The sequence below is a fragment of the Ornithorhynchus anatinus genome, chromosome 4, assembly GCF_004115215.2.
Source record: "Ornithorhynchus anatinus isolate Pmale09 chromosome 4, mOrnAna1.pri.v4, whole genome shotgun sequence".
Lineage (NCBI taxonomy): Eukaryota > Metazoa > Chordata > Mammalia > Monotremata > Ornithorhynchidae > Ornithorhynchus > Ornithorhynchus anatinus.
In genome coordinates this window covers 61989468-62014463 of record NC_041731.1, presented here as the reverse complement: position 1 = coordinate 62014463, position 24996 = coordinate 61989468, and the positions used below count along the sequence as shown (strand labels likewise).

Below are 24996 nucleotides of genomic sequence, written 5' to 3'. Positions count from 1 at the left end.
GCAGATGAGGGACTGGGGATGTGATTTGAAGACGGAGAGAGCTGTGGTCTGTCATTTATAAAGGGGGTGGGAATTCCTTGCATATGGGAGGGTGCGAAGAAAAATCAGCAGCAGGAGAGTCCAGAATGAAACTCAGTAAAGTTAGGCTTTAGGTGTAAGGTTAGGTTAGGCCTTATTTGGTGAAAGCTAGTACATGACCTTCGTTTTCCTAAAACTACTGTACATTCATACTCTACTGCCAAAAGAGTCCATTAGCTGCCTTTCCTGTCCAGGCCCTCAATTCTCCTAATAACTTTCAGTCCATCTGTCAACTATATTTATTAAATGCTTACTGTGAGTACAGCACTTTACTAAGCACTTGGGAGAGTACACATCCCCTGCCCACAATGAGCTCACAGTCTGGAGGGGGAGACAAATATTAATATAAATAAATCACAGACATGTACATAAGTGTTATGGGGCTGGGAAGGGGGGATGAAAAAAAGGAGCAAGTCAGGGTGACGCACAAAAGAGTGGGAGAAGAGGAAATGAAGGCTTAGTCATGGAAGGCCTCTTGGAGGAGCCATGCCTTCAATAACGCTTTGAAGGCAGGGAGAGTAATAATCCTTTGGATATGAGGAGTAAGGGCGGTCCAGGCCAGAGGTAAGATGTGGCAAGAGGTCAATGGTGAGACAGACGAGATTGAGGTACAGTGAGAAGGTCAGCGTCACTTCTGCCCCCCACCGCAATCACTTGGAGCCATATCCCTTAATCAATCAACCAATGGTATTTGTTGAGTGCCTACACTGTGCTGAGCACTGTACTAAGAGCCTGGAAGAGTACAATAGAATGGAGTTGTAGACATGCTCTCTGCCCATAAGGAGCTTTCAGTCTACAAGGGGCTTACTGTCCAAAAGCCATCTAAATACCATTAATACCCAAAGACCTTATGTACATAACCTTATGCTCTCCCATTCCTCTATCAGTAATTCATCTTGATGTCTGTCTTCCCCTCTAGACTCTGAGCTCTTTGTTGTCAGGGAACATGTCTATCAACTCTATTGTACTGGCCTCTCTCATTCAATTCATTCATTCATTTTTTTAAATTGTACTTTCGAAGTGCTTACTATGTGCCAGGCACTGTACTAAGTGCTGGGATACATACAAGGTAGCCAGGTTGGATACACAGTCCATGTCCCACATGGGGAACACAGTCTTAATCCCCATTTTTCAGATGAGGGAACTGAGGCACAGAGAAGCCAAGTAACTTGCCTAAGGTCCTATAGCAGACAAGTGGCTGAGCCGCAATTAGAACCCAGGTCCTTCGGACTCCCAGGCCCAGGATCAATCCACTATGCCACCCTGCTTCTCTATTTTTATTGAGCACTTACTGTGTGTGCATCACTTTACTAAGTGCTTTGGACAGTACGATACAATAATAAACAGACATATCCCCTGCCCACAAATAACTGGCTGGTACAGTGCTCAGCACACAGTACACACTCAATAAATATCACTGATGGACTGATCATAGATAGAGAGTAGAGAACAGAGGAAAAAACATATAACTCTCCTTGTCTGAAGAACTTCAAGGAAACATACTGAAAATAGGTTCATCCTTTATTTAGTATCAGGGGATGCAAACTATATATAAGCATTTCATATATATATACGTGTGTATACGTATACACACACACACACACATGTATATATATATATATGCATTTGTAATAATGATAATAATTATGGTATTAAGCACTTAATATGTGCCAAGCACTGTTCTAAGCGCTGGGGTAGGTACAAGGTAATCAGGTTACCCCATGTGGGACTCACAGTTTTAATCTCCATTTTCCAGATGAGGTAACTGAGGCAGAGAGAGGTTAAGTGGCTTGCCCAAGATCACACAACAGACAAGTGGCAGAGGTGGGATTAAAACGCATGTCCTCTGACTCCCAGGCCCGTGTTCTTCCCATTAAGCCACGCTGCTTCTCTAAGGGTGGTTGTTAAGCACTTATTATGTGCCAGGTGCTTAAGCACTACGGAAGACACAAACTAATCAGGTGGGACTCAGCCCATGTCCCACATGAGGCTCACAGCCTCAATCCCCATTTTACAGATGAGGTGAGAAGTTAAGTGATTTACCCAGGTTATGCAGCAGAGAAGTGGCAGAGCCAGGATCAGAGTCTAGGTCCTCTGCCTCCCAGGCTCATACTCTTTCCACTATGCCAGGCTGCTCCTGTACACAGAAGGAGCCTATGTATTCTCTAGGCATCTTTGATAAACTAATTTTGTGGTCCAGGCCAATCTGCTAACTCAGAGAGAAGCAGTGTGAACTAGTGGAAAAGTGCGAGGCCTTGGAGACAGGGGACCTGGTTTCTAATCCTAGTTCTGCCAATTGCTTGCTATGTGACTTGGGGGAAGTCAGTTAATATCTCTGGGCCTCAACTTCCACATCTATAAAATGGAGATTCAATACCTGTGCCCCCTCCTAGACAGTAAGCTTCATGTGGGACAGGGATTGTGTCCAATGTGATTAGTTTGTATCTCTGCCAGTGCTTAGAAAAGTGCTTGACATAATAAGTACTTAACAAATACCATCAAAGTAAGCAACAATTAGAAAGAACACAGAGATACTTCACCATTCATAACTGGAGATACTTCACCATTCATAACTCCACAGTCACCTTCACCACCACTATTTGCTGATTTGGGCTCATTTTGATGTTGGTTGATAAAAGGGTTTTAAAACTCTACTACAGAAGAAAATACAATATAATGATCTGCCAAGAGAGAACCTCATTATAGCATGAGAAAACTAAGACATTATGTTAATACATGGCCGACTACATAACAAGCACCTCTAATAAGCATTTTTTGAAAGTTTGTACACTTTCCTATTTAAGTTTCACCTGTGATTCCAAATTTAGAGCACAGGCAATATATGTTCAGGTTGGGCAATGAGAGGTGGAGGGAAGAGAGAAGAGTGGAAGAGTGGAAAAGTGGGAGAGACATTTAAGTCATATATAAAACAAAAGGAATTGATGGGCAGAAGAAGCTCTGTGTGTCGACGTCCCTAGGGATGCATTGGGTTTAGACAAATAGCACTGCACTCTTAGGAGAAAAACTGGTCCTCCAAATTCTGCTTGAAAAATCAACCAAGGTTGCAAAACTTACGGGCATGAACTACTTCAACTAAAAATACAAATGGCTTCAAAAGTATAGATTATGATAGGCTTCCAGTACAATATTATAATCATTTACATTTGAGGTGGAGGTAAAGCTGTAGACTAGGGTTCTGATTTAAATGCATCTGGTTTTCTTCCAATGGCTGTAGTTCATTAAAGAGAGGGTGTTTTTTATTTAGCATGCTGGTGGCGACTTTTGCAATTGAACTGTTTGAACATCCCCAAACACATTCCCACAAATAGTTAGATAATTAAAGAAGAGTCCAAATTAGTGTGGGGTCTCTTTTTTGTTCTTAGCATTGGCAATGCTTCTTAAACTCTGTGGTTAATGTGGAATTATTAGTTTCTGTAACTTCTGTTCAAAATTAGAAATAAATCAATGATTAAAAATAAGAGCAGTCCTGCTGGCAAATGTCAAACAATTCTTTCTCAAAAATTAAAAAAAAAAGCACCAGGAATGCCTTAGTTAATGGTGCATATAAAAGACAATCGTGGAATTACAGATATTAAATACTCTTAAAATCATGTTACTGCTGATTTTAAGAACAATTAGATGTGAACTAAATTAATGCATCCCAATTAGGCAGTCCAATTTTCTGTCCTTTGTTAACACATAGTAAGATGTCATTCAATAAGCATCAGATAATTTTCAGGCTGTCATCTATTCAACAGTCACAGACAAAATACAGTCTACCAAGCTACAGACTCAGGTTTCATGGTTACCCCACTGTGAATTTATAACTATCAGATGCTGTTTATGTAATTTTATTTTCCATCTTCTCTTCAGAACATCTGGTATAAAAAATTAGAAATCTGATGTTTATGACTTTTGCTTAAATGAAACTGAAAAAAAAACAAAAAAACCCAACACACCAAGCCGAAACCCCAAGGCCCTACGCTGAACAAAAAAATGACTGTCCCTGTTTAGCCTAAACTGCATACAATTTAAAATTACAAGTAAATTAAGAACATCATGTATTATAGAAGCACCATTTATAACAATATGATTAAGGATATGTCATTTTTTCCATCATTGACTTTTTGAAATTTGGACTTAAAATGCACTTTAGGCTTTAAATTGTGTAAAGTTCTTTCTTGCATTTTTTTAAGATGGTTTTTGTTTAGTGCTTACTATGAGCCAGGCACTGTTCTACGCACTAGAGTAGATACAAGCTAATCAGGTTGGACATAGTCCATGTCCCACATGGGGTTCATAGCCTTTGACCCCATTTTACAGATGAGGTAACTGAGGCACAGGGAAGCAAAGTGACTTGCCCAAGGTCACACAGAACACAAGTGGCAAAGCCTGGACTAGAACCCAGGACCTTTCGACTCCCAGGTCCATGCCTATTCCATTCAGCCATGCTGCTTCCCTATTGCTTCCTCAAATTCCCAATTTGAAACACTTTCATATTTCTTTTAATCAATAAACTGACTGATGGGCAGGAGCTACACTTCATCTAAACTGACAATTCTTAATATTTGATCTTCCTATTATCTAACCTTAGGGTATTTTAAAGACCATTTCAAATGAAAAAGGTGAGGTTACTCACTAGGTTACCTATTCAGATGCACATATTATTAAATATTGAAAAAAAAAGTTTGCTACGGGGAATTATTTCCTGTGCAGCCAATAGTTTATGATCAAACTGCCAGTAACTTCACTATGAACTTCAGTCAGAGAAGTACAGTACAACACTTGCTAGAGTCAATAAGTCATTATTTCACTAAAGGAACCCCTTAATAGATTCAGCTGTATTTGGAGTTGGAATCTGAATTTTATGTGACCTTAAATCCAAGACCTTTTTCTTTTTTTGGTAAATGCAGTGAAATAAAACCTTCACTGTCATAGGGATGGAGATAACATGTCTTATCTTCCCTCCCAAACCCTGTCCTCATCCTGACTTTCCCATCACTGTGCACGTCACAACCATCCTTCCTGTCTAACAAGCCTGCAAACTTGATGTCATCCTTGACTCTGTTCTCTCATTCACCCCACATATCCAACCCGTCACCAAAGGTTGCGGGTCCCAACTTCACAACATCACCAAGATCCGCTCTTTCCTCTCCATCCAATCCCCTACCACAATCACTCATCGTATCCTGACTGGATTACTGCATCAGCCTCCTTTCTGACCTTCCAACCTCCTGTCTCTCCCCACTTCAGTCCATACTTCACTCTCCTGCCCACATTTTCTTTCTACAGAAACATTCTGGGCATGTCAGCCCTGTCCTCAAAAATCTTCAGTGGTTGCCTATCAATCTTTGCATGAAACAAAAACTCCTCACTCTTGGCTTCAAAGCTCTCCGTCACCTTGCCCTCTCCTACTTCACCTCCCTTCTCTCCTTCTATATCCCAGCCTGCATACTCCACTCCTTAACCTTCTCACTGTGCCTCATTCTCGCCTGTCCCACCGTCGACCTCTGGCCATGTCCTACCTCTGGACTGGAACCCCTTCCCTCCTCAAATTCACCAATCACACTTCCCCCCTTCAAATCCCTACTGAAGACTCACCTCCTCCAAGAGATCTTCCCAGACTAAACCCCCATTCCTCAGCTCCACCTCCCTTCCACGTCACCTCAACTTGCTCCCTTTGCTCTACCCCCTCCCCCCGCCCCATAGCATTTGTGTAAATATGTACATATCTATAATTCTATTTATTTACATTAATGACTGTTTACTTGTTTTGATGTGTATATATCTATAATTCTATTTATTTACACTGATGCCCATTTACTTGTTTTGATCTCTGTCTCCCCCCCTTTCTAGACTGTAAGCCTGGTGTGGGCAGGCATTGTCACTATTACTGAATTGTATTTTCCAAGTACTTAGTACAGTGCTCTGCACACAGTAAGCACTCAAAAAATAAGACTGAATGAATGAATCAATTCCAAAGGTTCATCACACACGTGTTTTTTCCCATTATAACCCTCTTCAAACGGTAAAAAGAAAAAAGTCACAAGACTGTCTTAGAGGACATAAAAATATAGCACAGGGACTCTGGGGGTCTATTGATAACATCATGAGTCTGGGAATCAGGACATCCGGGGTTTTGTCCCACTGGCTGCTGCATCACTTTGGGCAAGTTACTAAATCTCTGTAAAATCTGTAAAACGGTTAAGACACCTGCACTCTCATGAGACTCAAGTCCCTTTGTCATGCCCTTCCACTTAACTGGAATTTGTTCCTTCTTCAAATTCACCAGGTCACTGTTCTCCCCATCTTTTTCCCCACCGCTTCAAACATGCTCATGTTTCTCATCCTAAAACAACCCTCCTTTGACCCCATGGCTCCCTCCAGTTATTGCCCTATTTCCCTCCAACTATTCCTCTCCAAATTCCTGAGGTGTCTACACCTGCTGTCTCCAGTTCCTCTCCTTCAATTATCTCCTTGATCTGCTCCCATCTGGCTTCTGCCCCCTTCATTCCAAAGAAACCACCCTCTCAAAAGTCACAAATAATCTCCTTTTTGCAAAATCCAATGACCTCTACTCTATCCTAATCCTCCTTGACCTCTCAGTTGCCATCTCAAACTCAATCTACACACTTTCTCTAGGAAACATTATCCAACCTTGGCTTCACTGACACTGTCCTTTCGCAGTTCTCCTATCTCTCTAGTCTCTCATTCTCAGTCTCTATCATGGGTTCCTCTTCTGCCTTCTATCCCTTAGCTGTGAGAATCCCTCAAGATTCAGTTCTGGGTCCCCTTTGATGCTTCAGTTACATCCACTCTTTTGGAGAGCTCATTCGCTCCCATGGCTTCATCTATCATCTCTCTGCAGATGATTTCAAAATCTACATCTCTGGCCCTGATCTCTCTCCTTCTCTGCAGGCTAGCATTTCCTCCTGCTTTCAGGACATCTCTACTTGGATGTCCTGCTGATGCCTCAAACTTAATAAATCACAAACTTATCTTTCCACCCAAACCTGTCCCCGCCATGACTTTCCCATCACTTAGACAGTACCACCATCCTATCTCTGAAGCCTGAAACCTTGGCGATATTCGTGATTTATTCATTCATTTAATCATATTTAATGAGCGCTTACTGTGTGCAGAGCACTGTACTAAGCGCTTGGAAAGTACAATTCAGCAATAGAGAAAGACAATCCCTGCCCTCACTGGGCTTACGTTCCACCCACAGATTCCATCTGTCACCAATTCCTGTCGGTTCAACTTCATAGCATCACTAAAATCCACCTTATCCTCTCCATCCCAACTGCTACCACGTTAATCCAAGCACTCATCCTCTCCCGCCTTGACTATAGCATCTGCCTCCTCGCTCCTTCCCTGCCTCCTGTCTCTCCCCATTCCAGTCCTCATTTCACTCTTCTGCCTGGATCATTTTTCTCTATAGACGTTCAGTCCACAATTCCCCACTTCTCAAGAACCTCCAGTGGTTGCCCATTCACCTCTCCATCAAACAATTCCTTACTATTGGCTTTATAGCACTCAATCACCCAGCTCCCTCCTACCTTACCTCTCTGATTTCCTACTAAAATCCAGATTGCACATTTCAGTCCTCTAGTGCCAACTTTCATTCATTCAATCAATCATTCAATCGTATTTATTGAGCATTTACTGCGTGCAGAGCACTGTACTAAGCACTTGGAAAGTACAATTTGGCAACGGATAGAGACAATCCCTACCCAACAATGGGCTCACAGTCTAGAAGGGGGAGAAACTTTTCACTGAAACTTGATCTCATCTATCTTGCTGCTGATTCCTCCCCCATGTCCTGCCTCTGGCCTGGAACTGCCTCTGCTTTCACATCTGACAGATGATCACTCTCTTCAACCACCTTGACCCCTTTCTCACCTTCCTTCTCTCCTTCTCTCTGCCCACTCTGATCCTTGGAGACTTCAACATCCATACGGATGTACCCGACGACTCCTCTGCCGCCCGCCTGCTATCCCTCCTCGACTCTGCCGACCTCCTCCTCCACCATACCGCGCCCACTCACCGACTCGGTCACACCCTCGATCTCGTCATCTCCTACCGCTGCACTATCTCCTCCCTCACCAACTCTGAAATCCCTCTCTCTGACCATAACCTTCTCACCTGCCTCATCTCTCACACTCCCTCCCCCTGCAAATCTTCGCTACTGCCCCACAGAGACCTCCGCTCTCTCGATCCCATCCGTCTTTCCAATAGCATCTCTCCTCACCTTACCGCCCTGTCCTCTCTTCCCACTCTCAACGAGCGGGTCTCCGCTCTCAACTCCACCCTCTCTACTCATCTCGACTCTCTCGCCCCCCTTTCCCTCCGCCGCTCTCGATCCACTAACCCACAGCCCTGGATCACCTCCTCCGTCCGCCTCCTATGCTCCTATGCTCGAGGTGCTGAGCGCTGCTGGCGAAAGTCCAAGCACCGAGCCGACCTCACACACTTCAAATTTATCCTTTCCTGCCTTAACTCTGCCCTCTCCTCCGCCAGGCAAAGCTTCTTCTCCTCCCTCATCGACACCCATGCCCGTCACCCCCGCCGATTGTTCCGGACCTTTAACTCTCTCCTTAGGCCCCCTGTTCCTCCCCCTCCCCCATCTCTCACCCCCAATGATCTGGCCACCTATTTCCTCACGAAAATCAACACGATCAGGTCTGAGCTCCCCAAAGTCACCCCTCCGCCTCTCCCCTCCCCCCCAATGACCCCCTCCCCTACTTTCCCATCCTTCCCTGCAGTATCCTCAGAGGAGATCTCCTCCCTCCTCGCAAGTGCCACCCCCTCCACCTGCGCCTCGGACCCCATTCCCTCTCACCTTCTTAAAACCATCGCCCCTGCCCTCCTCCCTTCCTTAACTTCTATTTTTAACCACTCAATCTCCAAGGGCTCCTTCCCCTCTGCCTTCAAACATGCCCACGTCTCCCCCATCCTAAAAAAACCCACTCTCGACCCCACTTCCCCCTCCAGTTATCGTCCTATCTCCCTACTACCCTTCCTTTCCAAAATCCTAGAACGAGTCGTCTACAATCGATGCTTAGAATTCCTTAACTCCCATTCTCTCCTAGACTCCCTCCAACCTGGCTTCCGTCCCCTCCACTCTACCGAGACTGCTCTCTCTAAGGTCACCCGTGACCTCCTTCTTGCCAAATCCAATGGCTCCTACTCCATTCTGATCCTCCTTGACCTCTCTGCTGCCTTTGACACCGTCGACCATCCCCTCCTCCTCCATACCTTATCTCACCTTGGCTTCATGGACTCTGTCCTCTCCTGGTTCTCCTCTTACCTCTCTGGCCGATCATTCTCGGTCTCCTTCGCTGGAGCCTCCTCCCCCTCCCATCCTTTAACTGTTGGAGTTCCTCAAGGGTCAGTTCTTGGCCCTCTTCTGTTCTCCATTTACACTCACTCCCTCGGTGAACTCATCCGCTCTCACGGCTTTGACTACCATCTCTACGCAGATGACACGCAGATCTACATCTCCGCCCCTGTCCTCTCCCCCTCCCTTCGGGCTCGCATCTCCTCCCGCCTCCGGGACGTCTCCACCTGGATGTCGGCCCGCCACCTAAAACTCAACATGAGCAAGACTGAGCTCCTCATCTTCCCTCCCAAACCCGGTCCTCTCCCAGACTTCTCTATCACCGTGGATGGCACGACCATCCTTCCCGTCCCGCAGGCCCGCAATCTCGGTGTCATCCTTGACTCGTCCCTCTCGTTCACCCCACACATCCTATCCGTTACCAAGACCTGCCGGTTTCACCTATACAATAGCGCCAAGATCCGCCCTTTCCTCTCCACCCAAACGGCTACCTTACTATTACGGGCTCTCGTTATATCCCGGCTAGACTACTGTGTCGGCCTTCTCTCTGACCTCCCTTCCTCCTCTCTCGCCCCGCTCCGGTCTATTCTTCACTCCGCTGCCCGGCTCATCTTCCTGCAGAAACGATCTGGGCATGTCACTCCCCTTCTTAAACAACTCCAGTGGTTGCCTATCGACCTCCGCTCCAAACAAAAACTCCTCACTCTAGGCTTCAAGGCTCTCCATCACCTTGCCCCTTCCTACCTCTCCTCCCCTCTCTCTTTCTACCGCCCACCCCGCATGCTCCGCTCCTCTGCTGCCCACCTCCTCACCGTCCCTCGGTCTCGCCTATCCCGCCGTCGACCCCTGGGTCACGTCCTCCCACGGTCCTGGAACGCCCTCCCTCCTCACCTCCGCCAAACTGATTCTCTTTCCCTCTTCAAAACCTTACTTAAAAATCACCTCCTCCAAGAGGCCTTCCCAGACTGAGCTCCTCTTCCCCCTCTACTCCCTCTGCCATCCCCCCTTTACCTCTCCGCAGCTAAAGCCTCATTTTCCCCTTTTCCCTCTGCTCCTCCACCTCTCCCTTCCCATCCCCACAGCACTGTACTCGTCCGCTCAACTGTATATATTTTCGTTACCCTATTTATTTTGTTAATGAATTGTACATCGCCTCGATTCTATTTAGTTGCCATTGTTTCTACGAGATGTTCTTCCTCTTGACTCTGTTTAGTGCCATTGTTCTCGTCTGTCCGTCTCCCCCGATTAGACTGTAAGCCCGTCAAACGGCAGGGACTGTCTCTATCTGTTGCCGACTTGTTCATCCCAAGTGCTTAGTACAGTGCTCTGCACATAGTAAGCGCTCAATAAATACTACTGAATGAATGAATCACTCCTCTCTCCAACTTCAGAGCCTTATTAAAAAGCACATCTCCTCCAAGAGGCCTTCTTCAACTAAGCCTTCATTTCCTCATCTCCCACTCCTCTATGTGTCATCCTTGTGCTTCATTCAGTCCTCCCTCAGCCCCAAAGATTTTATGCACATATCTGTAATTTATTTTGAAGTCTGTCTCTGTAAAGTCTGTGGGCAGGGAATGTGCCTACTAACTCTGTTATATTATATACTCTCAAGCACTTAGTAGACTGCTCTGCACACAGTAAATGCTCAATAAATATGATCTATTGACTTCAAAATCTTACAGTGTTCACTAAATATTGTTGATTTCTTAGATTTTGAGCTTTATATGGAACAGGAACTGTGACCATTATTTTGCATTCAACTTTTAGCACAATGCTTAGATGATACAAAGCACTTAACACCATTAATATTAACCATATAATTGTAATCATCATCATCACAAGCCTTGATGCCTGCACTGAGCCAACTAGACAATTGGTTTTAATTATTTCAATCAATCAGTGGCATTGAGTGCTTATTATGTGCAGAGCATTGTACTAAGGGCTTGGGAGAGTATAATACAATGAAATTAGCAGACATGTTCTCTGTCCATGAGTTTACAGACTAGATTATTTCTTATAACCCACTTACATTTTAATAGCACTAATGATTTCAACTGTGGTTTAGTTAATGTTAGGAAGATTTATAACAGAACTGATGGGGTGAAAAGTGTTGGCTAAAATCGTAATGCCTGAATATTTTTTTCCCCATTATATTGCTTCTTCATTTGATTCTTCTGGTTGGTCTCTGAGTAAAACTGTTTGGGCAGGGAATGTATGACTTCTTTGTTCTGTGCTTCCCAAGATTCTAGTACAATACGCTGCACCAAACCAGCTGTGTGACCTGGGCAAGTCCCTTCACTTCTTGATGTCTCACTTACCTCATCTGTAAAATGGGGATGAAGATTGCCCATCTTTCTCATCCCTTACCCAGCCCAAGCTCTAACAGTTTTTGTTGTTTGTTTTTCAATTGGTATTTATTGAACATTTAACTATGTGCCAGGCACATTCTAAGCACTGGGAGTTTGGGAGCCTAGTAGTATCAGAGGTAATGCTGGAATACCATATATAGCAAAAGGGTGCAGTATTTTAAAATTCTGTACTAATTTTGAAGGCACTGCATTTTAGGCTTTCTTTGTTTTTTCATGGAGTATTTTGTTAGAGATTATCACTTTGATTTGCCCATCTGGCATTTGGGGAGGTAAATATCGGTGAGTAGTGCATACTCTTATTAAGTAGCAATTACAAATGGAAACTGGAGGGTGCAAAGGAAAAGATATGCAAGTCAGGCCCTATCTAACTCCTGCGCATTTGCAAATACACAGCAAATGAAGCAGCTGTCTCTGTTGAAACGGCATTTTTATACTCTCTCTTAATCTACCATCTGTCTTGGAAGTTCAGTGATGTACTCCAATAAGTGAGAGAAGCAGTGTGGCTTGGGAGTCAGAGGACGTGGGTTTCAATCCCAGCTCTGCTACTTGTCTGCTGTATGACCTTGGGCAAGCCACTTAACTTCTCTGTTGCCTCGGTTACCTCATCTGTAAAATGGGGATTAAGACTGTGAACCCCACGTGGGACAACCTGATTACCTTATATCTACAGCAGTGCTTAGAACAGTGCTTGGCACATAGTGAGTGCTTAACAAATACCATCTTATTATTATTATAAGGTTTCACCTATAATTTATTGATTTGGCAATGTTTTTTATTCACACTGTTCTCGAGAGCCTGTTATATTGGGTAGCGGGGGGCCGGCATGACTGTAGATACTATGTTTTAGATAAACTGCAATTCAACTGTTTAATGAAAAGGCTAAACATAAAGACCACATGTGGCATTTTCATTTATATATCATGGAAAGATGACTAGTCCAGAGAGCTTGGAAAATTTCTGGGAGTAGGGGTCAAAAATGTAGAATAGGGGTCAAAAATATAGATGGAGAGCATAAAAGAAATTTTGATTGCTGCTCTGTGGCTTGTTCAAATAGTAATATCCACTTTCTGCTCTGTTCAGTTAACTTGTGGGGAGGGAACAAATCTCTTTATTGTTTTAGCATACTCTCCCAAGCGCTTAGTACAGTGCTCTGCATACAGTAAGTACTCAATAAATACACCTGAATGAATGAATGATTGTGAGGTCTATTCATTCATTCAATAGTATTTATTGAGCGCTTACTATGTGCAGAGCACTGTACTAAGTGCTTGGAATGTACAAATCGGTAACAGATACAGTCCCTGCCCTTTGACGGGCTCATAGTCTAATGTGGGACAGGGACAAATACACCTGAATGAATGAATGAATGTGAGCTCTATGTGGGACAGGGGCTGGGTCCAACCAGATTATCTTGCATCTACCCCAGTGATTAGTACAGTGGTCAGCACATAGTAAGCACTTAACCAGTACCACTGAAAAAAAATGGGTGCTCATAAATGCTATTACTATCACTATTACTATTGCTCCTCCTCCTATTTTGGGAGTTACTCTTTAGGGGTTGTGTGGTGGTGCTGCAATCTTCTGTTCTTTCAGTATCATTTAAACTGAGAGTTTTTTCTGTAGAGCACTGATCTATGCCCTTGTGAGCATACTGAACACTTAACTCTTCTCCTTTTAACCCATCTACACTCTGCAATCTACTCATAGTTCTCTAAAATAATCTGATATGCATTTTTTCAGATGGATGTGCTGACTTCACAAAAGTTGATCCTATCTCTCTCACACAATCCCTACCAATTTTGGAGTTTCACTTACCTTGCAAAGATTTTGGCCCAAAGCAAAATTTACTATGGAAAAATATATTTAAAAACTATACTTGCTTGAGCCAAACAGCTATTAACGCAGCTAGTGGGTTGTATGCTATGTTCAATTCTTAATATTTCAAGTGAAACTACAAATCAGTTTGAGACGAAATGCTTAGTACAGTGCTCTTCACACAATAGCTCAATAAATACGACTGATTGATTGACTGGATTAACTGCTTTTACCAAATCTAATTTACTCAGGATTAAGGAAGTCATTTCCTGTTTCTTTCCCCTATTGGCTTCCGAAGGGCAGAATCCTAGAGAGTAAGCCAAGGGGACAACTTTTTCTTTTGAGTGCAGGGATGAATTAAGAACAGATCTCGGAGAGCCTGGGATCATTTATTTATATTCTCCTTATGCTCCCTCAGCACTTAGGCACTGATGGACGTTAAGCTCATTTGTGGGCAGGGACTGTGCCTTCCAACTCTACTACACTGTACTCTCCCAAGCACTCAATGTAGTGCTCTGCACACAGTAAGTGCTCAATAAATACTATGGATTGATTATGTACAACTGATTATATAGTCCACTTTGATTACTCCGTTTGTACATTTTTTTTTTGGTCTGTTTCTCCATTAGAGTGGAAACTTCTTGTGGGCAGGGGGCATCTCTCACACTTCTGGTTGCCAGTGAGTGCTCAACCAATACCTTTACTACTGTGATTATTGTGCATCTGGGGTCAGGGGAATAATAATAATGTTTGCATTTGTTGAGCGCTTACTATGTGTGAAGCACTGTTCTAAGCACTGGGGTAGATACAGGGTAATCAGGTAATCAGGGACCATCCTTCCCGTCCCGCAGGCCCGCAATCTCGGTGTCATCCTTGACTCGTCCCTCTCGTTCACCCCACACATCCTATCCGTTACCAAGACCTGCCGGTTTCACCTCTACAATATCGCCAAGATCCGCCCTTTCCTCTCCACCCAAACGGCTACTTTACTATTACGGGCTCTCGTTATATCCCGGCTAGACTACTGTGTCAGCCTTCTCTCTGACCTCCCTTCCTCCTCTCTCGCCCCGCTCCAGTCTATTCTTCACTCCGCTGCCCGGCTCATCTTCCTGCAGAAACAATCTGGGCCTGTCACTCCCCTTCTTAAACAACTCCAGTGGTTGCCTATCGACCTCCGCTCCAAACAAAAACTCCTCACTCTAGGCTTCAAGGCTCTCCATCACCTTGCCCCTTCCTACCTCTCCTCCCTTCTCTCTTTCTACCGCCCGCCCCGCACGCTCCGCTCCTCTGCCGCCCACCTCCTCACCGTCCCTCGGTCTCGCCTATCCCGCCGTCGACCCCTGGGTCACGTCCTCCCGCGGTCCTGGAACGCCCTCCCTCCTCACCTCCGCCAAACTGATTCTCTTTCCCTCTTCAAAACCTTACTTAAAAATCACCTCCTCCAAGAGGCCTTCCCAGACTGAGCTCCTCTTCCCCCTCTACTCCCTCTGCCATCCCCCCTTTACCTCTCCGCAGCTAAAGCCTCATTTTCCCCTTTTCCCTCTGCTCCTCCACCTCTCCCTTCCCATCCCCACAGCACTGTACTCGTCCGCTCAACTGTATATATTTTCGTTACCCTATTTATTTTGTTAATGAATTGTACATCGCCTTGATTCTATTTAGTTGCCATTGTTTTTACGAGATGTTCTTCCCCTTGACGCTGTTTAGTGCCATTGTTCTTGTCTGTCCGTCTCCCCCGATTAGACTGTAAGCCCGTCAAACGGCAGGGACTGTCTCTATCTGTTGCCGACTTGTTCATCCCAAGCGCTTAATACAGTGCTCTGCACATAGTAAGCGCTCAATAAATACTATTGAATGAATGAATGAAAGGTTGTCCCATGTGAGGCTCACAGTCTTAATCCCCATTTTACGGATGAGGTAACCAGTTGGTGTATGTGGTTCCCTTGCTTCAGCCCCGCCATGGGAGGGCAGAAGGCTGCCTGCTGATCCCAGAAGAGAATTCCCAACTAGGCCACGGAGCCTGGGAGGGGCACAAAGAGTCCCAGCCAGTTCTAGAACCATTGGGCTAAGAACAGCCTCTTCCTGGGCTCCAGAGCCCACAAGAAGGACTCCCAGCTCTACTTTAGAATCCTTGCCAGACTGGCAAGGATCCTTGGAATCCAGGGTTGGGGGAAGAGTCATCTTGGGCCTGGGGTTCTGATGGCTGATGGGGTAGGAACCTATTCCTTGCCCTAGGGTCCCTTTTCAGGCTCCTTTGCTAAGTCAGAGAGGAGAAAGGCATCTGCAGGCTGCCTGGGCTGGTCATGAATGAGCCAAGTCAGCTGTATGTAATAGTACTGCTTGGTCTGGAGCCCAATACCTCGCTGCCGCCCCACTCCATTTGATAGTCTTCAGGAGAATTCCCTGGCCTTCTCGCCTTGGTTTCATATTCAGAAAATTAGAGAAGCAGCGTGGCTCAGTGGAAAGAGCCCGGGTTTGGGAGTCAGAGGTCATGGGTTTGCATCCCGGCTGCCACTTGTCAGCTGTGTGACTGTGGGCAAGTCACTTCACTTCTCTGGGCCTCAGTGACCTCAACTGCAAATGAGCATGAAGACTGTGAGCCCCACAGGGGTCAACCTGATCACCTTTGTATCCCCCCCCGCGCTTATCACAGTGCTTTTCACACAGTAAATGCTTAACAAATGCCATTATTATTATTACTATAATATTTCCTTTTCTACTGTTGTACTGTTGGTCAGCATCTTGTCTAGAGCAGAACAGCATTTAGCTCTGTGCTGCCAACTTAGATTTTTGGTAGTACTTATAGTTTCCCTGGTGGTGGCTGATTGATTACCTTGATTTTTTTCTCAATTGTCTTAATCTCTGCCCGATTCAGCAATTCACACTGTCTGCCGGATGACATCGGGCAAGTCATTTCACTACTCGTGCCTGTTACTTAATCTGTAAAATGGAATTAAGATTGTGAGCCCCATATGGGACAGGGATCGTGTCCAACCTGATTAACTTGCATCTATCCCAGAGCTTGGAACAGTGCTTCACACATAGTAGGCGTTTAACAAAGACTACCATTATTATTATTATTGCCTTCTTGTGTCTTCCAGCACTTCTGTGTTGAATAAATTGAACCTGTCCTCCCTGCTTCTTAGACTGGAGCCCTATGTGAGACAGAGACTCTGTCAGATCTGATTATTTTGATTACAGAGCTTGGCACAAGTGAGTGCTTAACAAACACAATTATCATTATTATTATTATCAAATACTATTATCATTAACAGGCCTGAGGCAGTTGCAAATCTCTACTTTAATGGGTCCGATAAGGCATCCCAGCTCTGATGTGGCTAGCCATGCTGTCATGAAGTAGGCCATGTATCTTAATACACTTTTCAGGGTAGTCATAGATGCTAAATAATTTCCAGAGTCCAGATCTATTTAGTGTCAGATGCTTCTGTAAAAAGGGCATTAATCAACCATTCTTCTGTGCTAGATTCTGGAAATCATGTAAAACTATATAGAGATCTGGGTTTTGCTCCCTGCACTTTTCCTGTACCTGACTTAGAGCAAACATCATATCATATCAGGAAGCAACATGGCCTATTGGAAAAAGCATGGGCCAGGGAATCAAAGGGCTTAGGCTCTACTCCCAGCAATTCATCTTGCCTGCTGTGTGACCTTGGGTGAGTCAGTTAACTTCTCTATGCCTTTTTTCCCATCTGTCAAGTGGCTTGTTCTCTGTCCTACTTAGACTGTGAGCCCTACGTATATACAGCTCACTTATTATTACCATTAACTCCTGAGTGATGCTGTGTTCCACAGCCACATTGAGATCCCTGTAAACTGTAAGCTCCTTGTAGGCAGGGATCACGTCTACCAGCTCTGTTGGAGCATATGACTCGGCATCAAGTAAGCATTCAACAAATACCACTGATTCTGGGAGTATTCACTAAACGATATTCAAAAATAAGGTTTGATAGCGAATCCAGGAGAACGCTGACTAGGATTTTGCTGACAAGAGAAAGTAATGAGATGCCTTGGTAACAATCTGATCTTTCTCCTCTTCTCTTTAAAATGATGGTGAAGGTGGCATCTTTGAGATCTTGTGGCATTGTACTGTACTCTCCCAGCAGCTTAGTATAGTGCTCTGCACACAGTAAGACACATTGATTGATTGTGTCAAAAGACACACTGATTGATTGTCCCTCCTATCATTCCTCTCCAAACTCCCTGAGTGAGTTGTCTACACCTGCTCTCTCAAACCCCTCTCCTCCAATTCTCTCCTTGACCCCCTCCAAGCTGGATTCCATCCCCTTCACTCCACAGAAACCTCGCCCCCTCCACGGTCACCAATGTTCTCCTTCTTGCCAAATCCAACGGCCTCTACTCCGTCCTAATCTTCCTCAACTTCTCAGCTGCCTTCAACACTGAGGGCCACCCCCTTCTCCTGGAAACATTTTCCAACTTTGGCTTCCCTGACTCCGTCCTCTCCTGGTTCTCCTCTTATCTCTTATCGCTGCTTTTGCTTGGCTTAACACTAAATTTACGACACAGGATCCAAAGAAGAACCTGGATCAGTTAACTTGCCTTCTCATCTGTTAAAAATGACACATCCCCTGGCAAAGAATAGCATCCAGTGGGAAGCGCTTCATGTTTAGAAATGACAGGATGGGTAGGAAGAGTAAAAGGAGAAGGGCATTCCCTTGACGAGTTTATGCTACCCCCTGATGGGACTTGCAAGTTTCCAGATAACTAGAACATGCTGATATCCTACAAGGGAAGAGATCATTTACCAGGTGACTAGCCAAAAACTGATTTTGATCTTGCGATGGTTGACTACCTCTTGGCTTTTATGAGGGTGTATATATTACTATATGTTTTGATGGTTCATTAATAAAAATGGGCCCAAAAGCATAGGCCTCTTTACCCTACAATATGCCAAGTTCTCAGCTAGGGCTAATAGATGCTGATGTCAATCAAAGGCAAATGGGGTAATTGAAAGGAATTAAACTACAATAAAGGTTATTAAAAAGGAAAATGAAGGATAATATGATAATAATAATTATGGTATTTAATAATAATAATGATGATGGTACTTGTTCAGTGCTCATTATGCTCTAAGCACTGTTCTAAGCACTGGGATAGATACAAGGTAATCAGGGTGTCCCACGTGGGACTCACAGACTTAATCCCCATTTTACAGATGAGGTAACTGAGGCACAGATAAATTGTTAAACGCTTACTAGGTGCCAGGCACTGTACTAAGCTCTGGGGTGAATACAAGCATATCGGGTTGGACGCAATCCCTGTCCTGCAAGGGGCTCATAATCTCAATTCCCATTTTACAGATGAAGGAACTGAGGCCCAGAGAAGGGAAGTGACTTACCCAAGGTCCTACAGTAGACAAGTGTCCCAGGCCCATCCTCTAGCCACTATACCATGCTGCTTCTCAAGCATGTCTTCTCAAGGTACTGCACAACAGCCCCCCCCGGCACCCCACCAAATTTAAAAGAAAGAGATTGCTAATGCTTCCCAAATACCAATTATAAAAGTTTTATCCAGCCCCAACTATGCCAGGTCTAACACTTGGTAAAAAGCAAACTTTACTAATAACTTAAGATGCAACACTCAGCATTGCAAATTTGTCTAAAAAAATGTACCCTGATTTAAACTTCATAAATCAATAGAGAGCAGAGTTGAACTAGTGGTTACCCAAGAAAATATTTACACTTTTTTGAGTTTTCTATGTCCTGCCTCTCCCCCTGCTCACTCATGCACAAACCAGAAGCTAAGCTCATATTTCCATGACAGGCCAAAACTGTGTATTATTTAGTTAGATTCATAATTTGAGCAACTAGGAGTGACTTGGAACAGATATTAGACTCAATAAAAATCAAAGGTCATGCAAAGCCCAATGTGATTAGTCCATAAAGAATCTGAAAGGTATTACAGAATTAATTTTTAAAGCAAAGCATGCCTTCTCGTTTGCAAACACTGCATGTTGAATCAAAGAAGTTCTGAGTGAGATGAAAATAACATTTGATCACTTTAACAGACACTTCCCAAGTGACAGTAAAGTATTAAAAACTGTACATCTGCAACTGATTTCATTCCATCAGCCAAAAGATACATTTATGCTGCAGCTATTACATTTTGGGAAGAGTTTGAATTACAAAATCTGAGAGACCTTCAAAGCAAATCTTAATCTAACCACCTTGATCTTGATGGCCCAGCTAAAGAAAAAATTAAGACATTAATAGAAGAAAACCTCTCCTGCAAAATGGAAAACAATTGTACATTAATCAAGTTATTTTAAATTTCCTTTCATAAATCAATTAAATGTACCAACCTGGGGGTTCGAACATTTTATCTCGAGAGACTCCAGGTCGACATGGAGGCAGACGACAAACGAATGTTTGGATTCGGGCCCTGAAGCAAGAAGTTTTTGTGAAGTAACAGCCAGAGTAGACGTACAGCCTATAGGCTCCATCAAGCAAAGTGTCATCTGCTGTCCCAAAAGGGTATATACACTGAAATGATGCAGGCTGATTGTCCAGGGGAAAGCATCACCTGTGACAAACAAAAACCACAGTTAATAATGGACAATCCAATCTGCCAAACTGTCTATTCTGAAATTAAAACGTGCAGAATTAGCATATGTGCAAAATACTCAAAGATCCTTAAATTAGGTTTCATGCACAAGTACTCCAAAAGAAAAAAACTATCAGACGACCAATATCAAGAGCAATAATTACTAGATAATTGAAGGGGACGATGGTCAGCTCCTTATGAACGAGGAACGTGTCTGCTATTTTGTTGGATTGTACTCTTCCAAGCACATAGTAAAGTGCTCAGAACACAGTAAGCACCCAATCAATACCAGTGGTTGATTGATTAACAATATCTGGTGAAATTCACAAGACACATTAGTAGTTTTCACATTTGAATACAAAATAGAAAAAAATGGAAATATAAAGTGAAATTCTTGCATTTTGTGTAACAGTCTTCAGTAACCTCCCTGGAAAAAAAAACACTGAATATTAAATAATTTGTGGTCAGGACTGAGCAGTAAAAAAATGCCAGCCTTTAAACTGAAAATATGCTACCCTTAAGAAAGAATGACAAACTTTAAATCATCTGTAACTGATTCTAAAATTATTTATAAAACTACACAAAGTTCCTATTTACAAAATAAAGATTCTGCCAAATTTGTCTTAAAATATTTTGGAAAAATTTCAACTTACGTACTTAAAAGCCGTTACTGAGATAAATTTTCTCCAAACCTTAGATCAGGCAACACATACACAATGCTAATTGTATGGGATTTGTACATTCCAAGCACTTAGTACAGTGCTCTGCACATAGTAAGTGCTCAATAAATACTATTGAATGAATGGGAATAAAATAATCTGAGTCTGATCTTAATTAAAATACAAAATATTGTTCTCCCTCAGAGATCAGCCAGTAAATCAATATTGTTCGGAAATTTAATGGAACCACCTAAAATGATATTTAATATTATCGCTTCATCGTATACACATCTTCCCTTAATAGAAAGGCAACCCTGATACCTGAATTATTTAACTTAAACTGCACCAATCAATCGTATTTCTTGAGGGTATACTGCATGCAGAGCATTATACTAAGTGCCTGAGAGCATCTAGCTCAAAAAATGAGCTGTTCTGGGGAAAATATACAACCAGAAAGCAAAGACCAGATCCTGCTTTACCTTGGAGCTTCTAGAAACTCCCACACTTTCCTTCTGATCTACAGATCCAACCTGGGGGCCTCATCTACAAATACTGACAAGCGTCTGTCCAAAACCCTCCGTGACAGCAGATGGAAGACTGGACTAGAAAGAAGATTTACATCTCCCATGTGTTATAAGCAAACCTTTTAGGAATAACCTTGAACACCTGTGAAGGATACACTATAACTGTTTAGGCTATTAATATGCAGACTTCTGGGAAACTTTTAAAACAACTTAGCAGACTCTCAAAATGGGGATGGTTTTGGGTTTTTTGCTGTTGTTGCAATTGTTGAGTAGCTCTTAAAACTGAAATTAGTTCTTTGATTTTGGAGAAAATATTTATTGCAGGCAAGATTAGGAGAATTTTCAAATCACTTCAAACTGCCCCAAACCACAAAAGAAGCAAGAGACTAAAATCCCATTTTGTGTGCGAGTAATGATCTGTGTGATCATGCAACATTATTTACAGAGGGAAGAATAGAGCAGAGGAAATTCTTTTCTATGGCATTTCCCAAATGACATGAAAAATTGGTGACCAAATCGAAAATCTGTAATTCTGACCTAATAATGAGAAGGGAAAGTGAAGATGACAGAAGGCTGCGTGGCAGAAATAAACAAATGGTTCAATGAGCCAGTCCTACATGTCAAAGAAGAAAGGAAAATCCCAACTAGGAAAGCACATTAATGGGCAACACAGTGAAATATTTTCAGAAAAACACATTTAAATTCCCATTACTCAAGAACTCTTGGTTTAAACTGTATCAGATGCTATTTATTTTGCAGAACTGTGCACATCCGATACCAGGGGCCAGTTTAGGCAACTCATGAGATAATTTGCAGCTATTCAGAATAGTGTGATTTGACTTAATTTATGCTGTGAACACATGGGCACAAAACAAACAGCAACCAACTCCAAAAAAAGAGTGTTATCCACATTGAACTCATCACCCTCTGTGTCCTTCTGTGCTCTCTGACAAACATTTTGAGGACGCTATGTCTCTGTAAACAGATGTTTCCAACTGAGTACACAAATCGCCAGTTTTCTGCTACTCAATGAAATGGGTTTGCTATAAGCGATTCTACAATTGCACATTAGCAATATAGGGAAAAAAAATGTGGTGAGACCTTCCTTCTTTTCCACATTGCCTTTTCTGTTCCAGATAATCCCTGTGCTGAACCCAAATCTGTTCCTTTCCCTTCTTCTTTAATCTCTAGACTTTAAGCTCTAATAATAATAATGATGGTATTTGTTAAGCGCTATGTGCCAGGCACTCCACTAAGCGCTGGGGTGGATACGAGCAAATCAAGGTGGACACAGTCCCTGTCCCACAAGGGGCTCACAGACTCAATCCCCATTTTACAGTTAAGGTAACTGAGGCACAGAGAAGTGAAGTGACTTGCCCAAGGTCACACAGAAGACATGTGGCCGAGCCAGGATTAGAACCTATGACCTCATGACTTCCAAGCCCAGGCTCTATCCACTATGCCAGCAAGTCTCTTGATTGCAAGCTTGTTGTGGCCAGGGAATAGTGTCTACTGACTCTGTTGTATTGAAATCTCCCAAGCGCTTGGTACAGTGAATGCTCTGCACACAGTAATGACAATAATAATAATAATAATGGCATTTAAGTGCTTACTATGTGCCAGGCACTATATTAAGCTCTGAGGTGAATACAAGCAAATTGAGTTGGACACAGTCCCTGTCCCGTGTAAGGCTCACAGTCTCAAAACCCATTTTACAGATTAGATAACCGAGGCACAGAGAAGTGAAGTGACTTGCCCAAGGTCACACAGCAGACAAGTGGCAGAGCTGGGATTAGAACCCATGACCTTCTGACTCCCTGGCCCACGCTATATCCACTACACCGTGCTTACCTTCTCAAACCTTTGACTGATTCTTTGTTCCATATCTTGGAAAAATGAAATCCATTTGTCCCAACCCCAGTCTGGTTTAAGGATGGAACTGGGCTCGGTAGCCTGGGGAAATTCTGCTTACAAATAGGGAGCAGTGCATTGTACATTCACCCTAAGACCGTGGAATTGGAAAAAGACACAGCTACTCTGGGCAGAGAGTAACAGAACCAAATGCCACTGAAGCACAATCAGCCTAATTAGCCTCACTAACCACTGAACCACCTTCCTATCCCAATAACTGGAATCATAGATGTCAACTATTTATTTTGAATATGGGGGAAAATAAAGGGGTGGGGATTTTAGGGAGGATGAGCCTGTGAGGGAGCTGACTTGAAAGGTCTAATCGGACAAAAGCACTAATACAAATGCTTGGTATAGTGCTTGGCGCATGGTAAAAATTGAAAGCCACCATTTTGGATATTTCCAGTCCTAATTGGAATCTCAGGTCGTCAGAGGTGTGCGATGAACAAGTCTGCATATCCAGCCATTGCCCCCAATGCCTCTGGGAGGTGGCCACTTAACTCCAGTACCCTGTAAGCTAGATTTGGGCAGAGAATGTGTCTGTCTATTGTTATATTATACTCTCCCAAGCACTTAGTATAGTGCTTTGCACAGAGTAAGTGTTCAATAAATTCAATTGATTCTATTTATTGCCATTGTTCTTGTCTGTCTGTCTCCCCCAATTAGACTGTAAGCCCGTCAAAGAACAGGGACTGTATCTGTTGCCAATTTGTCCATTCCAAGCGCATAGTATAGTGCTCTGCACATAGTAAGTACTCAATAAATACTACTGAATGAATGAATTAATTGAATGAAGTAGTGTGACAGCTTCAGGCACATGGGTCTCTGCTACTAGTGGCTTGGCTCCTGATGCAGGTTGGGGTCGGGGGGAGGAGTTGGACTACCAGGGATGTTTTCCGGAGGAGAGACTGTGAGTAGTTGTGGGCAGGGAACATGTCCACCAACTCTGCTGTACTGTGTACTCTCCTAAATGCTTAATACAGTGCTCTACATCTAGAAAGTGCTCAATAAATGCCACTGATGAGAACAGTTCAGCTATCCAGCAATCCCTAGTGGCTCCTGTTGCTTACAACACCATGGTGGGTGGCCCCTGGCTTGGTTTTCCTCTGACAGATGCTGCAGGCCTCACTGCCAGAGCTGAGAGCTTGAGAAACATTGGTTTAATGGATAGAGCCTGGGCCTGGGAGTCGGAAGGACTTGGGTTTTAATCCCGGTTCTATCACTTGTATGCTTTATGGAGAAGCTCAGTGGAAAGAGCACGGGCTTTGGAGTCAGGGCTCATGAGTTCGAATCCCAGCTCTGCCACTTGTCGGCTGTGTGACTGTGGTCAAGTCACTTCACTTCTCTGCGCCACAGTTCCCTCATCTGTAAAATGGGGATTAAGACTGTGAGCCCCACGTGGGACAATCTGATTCCCCTATGTCTACCCCAGCGCTTAGAACAGTGCTCGGCACATAGTAAGCGCTTAACAAATACCAACATTATTATTATACCAACCCTGGATAAATCACTTGCTCTTCTCCAGGCCTTAGTTACCTCATCTGTAAAATGAGGATTAGGAATGTGAGCCCCATGTGGGATAGGGACTGTGCCCAGCCCGATTAATGTGCATCTACCCTAGTGCTTAAAAGAGTGCTTGGCACACAGTAAGCACTTATTAAGTACCATCATTATTATTAGTACTGATAGTCATGTCTATGATGGGCCTGCTGATATAT

At 43.6% G+C, this 24996-nt stretch overlaps 1 protein-coding gene across 1 annotated transcript in view; it reads right to left on the bottom strand.

Annotated features, from left to right (window-relative positions):
• VPS13B (vacuolar protein sorting 13 homolog B) overlaps positions 1–24996 on the bottom strand; it is a 932812-nt gene that overhangs the window by 455981 nt on the left and 451835 nt on the right. Inside the window, 1 exon segment of the mRNA XM_029063425.2 lies at positions 19943–20163. Within this exon segment, the coding sequence (XP_028919258.1) occupies positions 19943–20163 (221 nt within the window).